This window comes from Salvelinus fontinalis, chromosome 36 (genome assembly GCF_029448725.1).
Source record: "Salvelinus fontinalis isolate EN_2023a chromosome 36, ASM2944872v1, whole genome shotgun sequence".
In the NCBI taxonomy this organism is placed as follows: domain Eukaryota; kingdom Metazoa; phylum Chordata; class Actinopteri; order Salmoniformes; family Salmonidae; genus Salvelinus; species Salvelinus fontinalis.
The window spans coordinates 26,833,887-26,839,783 of NC_074700.1; the positions used below are offsets into that span (position 1 = coordinate 26,833,887).

Here is a 5,897-nt window from a genome sequence, read left to right on the forward strand (position 1 = left end):
GGGAAATTTGTGGTTCGACTTCAAAATAAAAGTATCCCATTTGAAATCGATTCAAAACGGAAACAAGTAGTGGAATCATGACACATTTTGACGAATTAATTCTAAACGAGTTTGGAATGTTGTTATATACATTTTTTTTTTTAAATACAATAATTAATTTGACACAAAACAGTACAAATCTGTTGAAATATTTTAGATTTATTAGACTTCAAAATTGAATTGGGGGCCATACTTCAATCATCCTTATGTGGCTAGCTTCACACAGGTCTCACTTCCGCCCTTTGCTGGACTGGGTCATGGCTAGACAGTATCCATCTTTTGTCAAATTAACGTCAAAAGTTGTTGTTTATTGCATTTCAGCTAACCCTAAACCTTTTCCTAAACTTAACCTAATTCTCATAACCTGCTACGTTAATTCTCCAAATCTGCTGCGTAAATTATCCTAACCTACTACGAAAAGTCAAAGCTCACGTTAACTTGACATGGATTCTTTCTAGCCATTATGGCGGCCGTACCACGAGGGCAAGCCAGGAGGGACATACTTCGCAGTTTAAAGGACATAACGTTAACTATCAAACTAATGGAAACCAGTTGAACATTTTAGCCAGAACTGGAGATTAAACAACACTTTACTCACAGAGTTTCTAAACCTAAACCAGCACCCACCCATAGCACGCGCTCCAGCAGGTATATTTCACTGGTCATCCCCAAAGCCAATTCCTCCTTTGGCCGCCTTTCCTTCCAGTTCTCTGCTGCCAATGACTGTAATGAACTGCAAAAATCACTGCAGCTGGAGACTCATATCTCCCTCACTAACGTTAAGCACCAGCTGTCAGAGCAGCTCACAGATCACTGCACCTGTACATAGTCCATCTGTAAATAGCCCATCCAACTACCTCATCCCCATACTGTTATTTATTTATTTTGCTCCTTTGCACCAGTATCTCTACTTGCACATCTATCACTCCAGTGTTTAATTGCTAATTATTTCGCCACTATGGCCTATTTATTGCCTTACCTCCCTTATCCTACCTATTTGCACACACTGTATATGTACTTTTTCTATTGTGTTATTGACTGTATGTTTGTTTATTCCATGTGTAACTCTGTGTTGTTGTTTGTGTCGCACTGCTTTGCTTTGTCTTGGCCAGGTCGCAGTTGTAAATGAGAACTTGTTCTCAACTAGCCTACCTGGTTAAATAAAGGTGTTCTCAACAGGCCGACCTGGTTAAATAAAGGTGTTCTCAACAGGCCGACCTGGTTAAATAAAGGTGTTCTCAACTAGCCTACCTGGTTAAATAAAGGTGTTCTCAACAGGCCTACCTGGTTAAATAAAGGTGTTCTCAACAGGCCTACCTGGTTAAATAAAGGTGCTCTCAACAGGCCTACCTGGTTAAATAAAGGTGTTCTCAACAGGCCTACCTAGTTAAATAAAGGTGAAATAAAAATAAAGAAACCATTGCTTTACTCATCCACGTCTCAATTACCCCTTCATAATTATTATATTTTATTCCAATTTCAAATTACAACAGAATAACAAATAAATATAGGACATCAACTACACATATATGTTCTTCTTATGAAACAAATAAACAGATAATAAATTAATAAAACTTCATAAACATTTTGTTGTTTACAAACCCCTTCTTAAACGCGTCAGAGGCCTGTCCGGCCAATCGAAGGGCTAGAAGGGAGAGGGAAGTGACGTACGAAAACAAACGGCAAAGATGGCGTCACATTCAAACGGATATTGAGACAAACATCTGTAAGTTCCTATTTAAACGTACTATACTGTCGTAACTTCATCGCCACCGAGTTGTATGAAGTATAAAACATTATTGTTATTTCAGAAGTTCTTACATTTGTTGTCCAAAATGCACTTATTTGACCGCTTCGACAACGATCCTCTTGTTTTGGGCAAAGCGGTCTTGCTGGCAAGGCAACGTTAGCTAAGCAACCTAACGTTAACTCAGCTATCTCAAGGGTCTCTGACTAGCAAACAAACTATCAGCGGGTTTACTGTCAAGCCAGAGAGGAAGCTATCCAATATAGTTAGCCAGCCAATGCCCAATCCCGTTGCTTCAATACTCCGCAATTGTATTTTTCGTTTACTTGCTAGCTAGATATTCTCATACTAGTGGGACCTATCTAGTTCACGTTAACTAGTAGTAGCTGGCTAGCTTAGCTCATCGCCTTCACTTGTAAGGTAAACAAAACATGATTGTGTTTCCAAGGTTACAAATAGGCTTTTAGCTAACCAGATATGCGCATTATTGGCTGTGTAATACATTCTCAGGGGACAACAGACTAGAATCTGTAAGTCTGGACAGAGTATCCTCTCTGACCTGGCATTATGCCAACGGAAAGACCAGCGGCAGTCACTTCGGAGCGGCTCCGGCATCATGACCGACCCAGACGAAAGGACAGTGTGCAGTCCAAGCCCTCCCTGCGGGCCTCACACCCCAGATCAGCGGCTACTGCAGCCAAGTGCTGCGAGGATGAGATCAACAGGTACGGGGGAACCTTTGATCTACCGGTAGATCTGGCCAACGCCTTTTAAAATGATCTAAGAGGCCAAAATATGTTTTAAGTGTACATATATCATAGTTTTTTTTATTTTTATGTTTGAATACACAGATAGACAGTTGTTGTGTAAAGTCAACACATTTTACTGTTGTCAAAATCAACAGATATTTAAATGTTGCATATTTACGGAAGCTTGCCAATAACCTAGATGTTTACACACAGATAAATGCAATTTTAACTGTAGTTTTCTCTGTGTTTCAGACTGAAGGAGATCATCTGTGCTCTGCAGGCTGAGCGTCACCAACAGCGCTCCAGGGAAGAGGAGGGGGACAAGCTGGGGGGTGTTGGACTGGGACCGCGGGGGCCCGAGGAGCTACGATGGAGGATCAACCAGCTGGAGAGAGACAAGCTGGAACTAACCTTCAAACACAATGAACAGGTACTGTAGACCTACCCTTGCTTTTATAATACAGTATCAATACTACTGTATAGTAACTACACTTTTATAATACAGTATCAATACTACTGTATAGTAACTACACTTTTATAATACAATATCAATACTACTGTATAATAACACAATACTATATCAATACTACTGTATAATAACACAATACTATATCAATACCACTGTATAGTAACTACACTTTTATAATACAATATCAATACTACTGTATAATAACACAATACAATATCAATACTACTGTATAGTAACACAATACAATATCAATACTACTGTATAATAACACAATACAATATCAATACTACTGTATAGTAACACAATACAATATCAATACTACTGTATAATAACACAATACAATATCAATACTACTGTATAGTAACACAATACTATATCAATACTACTGTATCATAACACAATACAGTATCAATACTACTGTATAATAACTACACTAACAACATAATTCCACTGCTATGTACAATACCAGTCAAACATTTGGACACACCTACTCATTCCAGGGTTTTTCTTCGTTTTCTCTGTATATCTACATTGTAGAATAATAGTGAAGACATCAAAACTATGAAATAACACATATGGAATCATGTGGTAACCAAAAAAAAGTGTTAAAACAATCAAAATATATTTTAGATTCTTCAAAGTAGCCACGCTTTTCCTTGATGGCAGTTTTGCACACTCTTGGCATTCTCTCAACCAGCTTCATGAGGTAGTCACCTTGCTGCTAGGTTCCTCAACTTCGGTGGTCGGGTCAGCAGGCTTCTCGGTGAGCTCAGCTTCGCAATCGACATGTTGGTCCTCTGTTTCTTTGCTCTTGGCGGTGCCCGGGCCATTTTCAGAATATACAGATAGAATTATTCGGCTCGCGGCTAACAAGAACGTGGCTGGTGAAATAGGTGTTAATTTTCAGCGCAGAGTGTGTGCTGACGTGATTTTTTACGACGGCTCTGTATAAACCTCTCGTTTGATACACATTGAAGGGGTAGAGAGCCACCAGTCATATCACCCAGCGTTCCTCCAACCTTCCCCTCCAGGTATCCTCTCTAGAGGGCCAGGTGACCAGGCTGAGAGCAGCAGTGGAGAGAGGAGAGGCACAGAGACAGACTCTTGAGTATGATATGGCTGTGACCAGGAAGGAGGTTGGAGTGGAGAGAAGTAACGTCCAGGAAAACATGGCTGCTCTCTGCAGTCAGAATGAACAACTCACGGGTAAGAGAGAGAGAGAGAGAGACTGTGTGTGAGAGTGTGAGTGATTGAGTGAAAGAGAGAGAGCTGAGTGATTAGTGATTTTTGACGTTGGTTCGATTATTACAAAATAATCACGTTTTTTTGGATTTTCGGTTTCTATCTGTTTTTTCAACATTAAAAACATTATGAAAAATAATAATAAATAATTCATTACAATGATTTAGAGCTTTTGAATGGAAATTCCGAACGTTCAACGGCCAAAACATTCCATTGTCTCTGTCAGGTCCATATTGGGTCGACATCAATAGAAACACAGGAAATTACTATGAAATAAAAACACATTTCAGTTGTGTTTATTACTCAGTTTATATTGGATTAATTTATTATTTTTCATTCCTCAAAGTAATAATCACCTGTCTGTGGTAATCACCTGTCTGTGGTAATCACCTGTCTGTGGTAATCACCTGTCTGTGGTAATCACCTGTCTGTAGTAATCACCTGTCTGTAGTAATCACATGTCTGTAGTAATCACCTGTCTGTGGTAATCACCTGTCTGTGGTAATCACCTGTCTGTGGTAATCACCTGTCTGTGGTAATCACCTGTCTGTAGTAATCACCTGTCTGTAGTTATCACATGTCTGTAGTAATCACCTGTCTGTAGTAATCATCTGTGTGTATCTAACCTAACAGGGGTAAAAGTGGATCCCTCTCTCTTGTTGTTATATGGTATATCTGGTCTGTGTGTATCTAACCTAACAGGGGTAAAAGTGGATCCCTCTCTCTTGTTGTTATATGGTATATCTGGTCTGTGTGTATCTAACCTAACAGGGGTAAAAGTGGATCCCTCTCTCTTGTTGTTATATGGTATATCTGGTCTGTGTATCTAACCTAACAGGGGTAAAAGTGGATCCCTCTCTCTTGTTGTTATATGGTATATCTGGTCTGTGTGTATCTAACCTAACAGGGGTAAAAGTGGATCCCTCTCTCTTGTTGTTATATGGTATATCTGGTCTGTGTGTATCTAACCTAACAGGGGTAAAAGTGGATCCCTCTCTCTTGTTGTTATATGGTATATCTGGTCTGTGTGTATCTAACCTAACAGGGGTAAAAGTGGATCCCTCTCTCTTGTTGTTATATGGTATATCTGGTCTGTGTGTATCTAACCTAACAGGGGTAAAAGTGGATCCCTCTCTCTTGTTGTTATATGGTATATCTGGTCTGTGTGTATCTAACCTAACAGGGGTAAAAGTGGATCCCTCTCTCTTGTTGTTATATGGTATATCTGGTCTGTGTGTATCTAACCTAACAGGGGTAAAAGTGGATCCCTCTCTCTTGTTGTTATATGGTATATCTGGTCTGTGTATCTAACCTAACAGGGGTAAAAGTGGATCCCTCTCTCTTGTTGTTATATGGTATATCTGGTCTGTGTGTATCTAACCTAACAGGGGTAAAAGTGGATCCCTCTCTCTTGTTGTTATATGGTATATCTGGTCTGTGTGTATCTAACCTAACAGGGGTAAAAGTGGATCCCTCTCTCTTGTTGTTATATGGTATATCTGGTCTGTGTGTATCTAACCTAACAGGGGTAAAAGTGGATCCCTCTCTCTTGTTGTTATATGGTATATCTGGTCTGTGTGTATCTAACCTAACAGGGGTAAAAGTGGATCCCTCTCTCTTGTTGTTATATGGTATATCTGGTCTGTGTGTA

General features: G+C 39.6%; 1 protein-coding gene across 1 annotated transcript in view; it reads left to right on the plus strand.

Annotated features, from left to right (window-relative positions):
* Positions 1-1,715: 1,715 nt before the first annotated feature.
* Positions 1,716-5,897, plus strand: part of LOC129835651 (coiled-coil domain-containing protein 171-like) — a 92,327-nt gene continuing 88,145 nt past the window's right edge. The window contains exons 1-3 of the mRNA XM_055901372.1: positions 1,716-2,511; positions 2,788-2,965; positions 4,036-4,210. Coding sequence (XP_055757347.1) covers positions 2,354-2,511; positions 2,788-2,965; positions 4,036-4,210 — 511 coding nt within the window. The 5' untranslated portion in view covers positions 1,716-2,353. The remainder of the gene's footprint in view (positions 2,512-2,787; positions 2,966-4,035; positions 4,211-5,897) is intronic.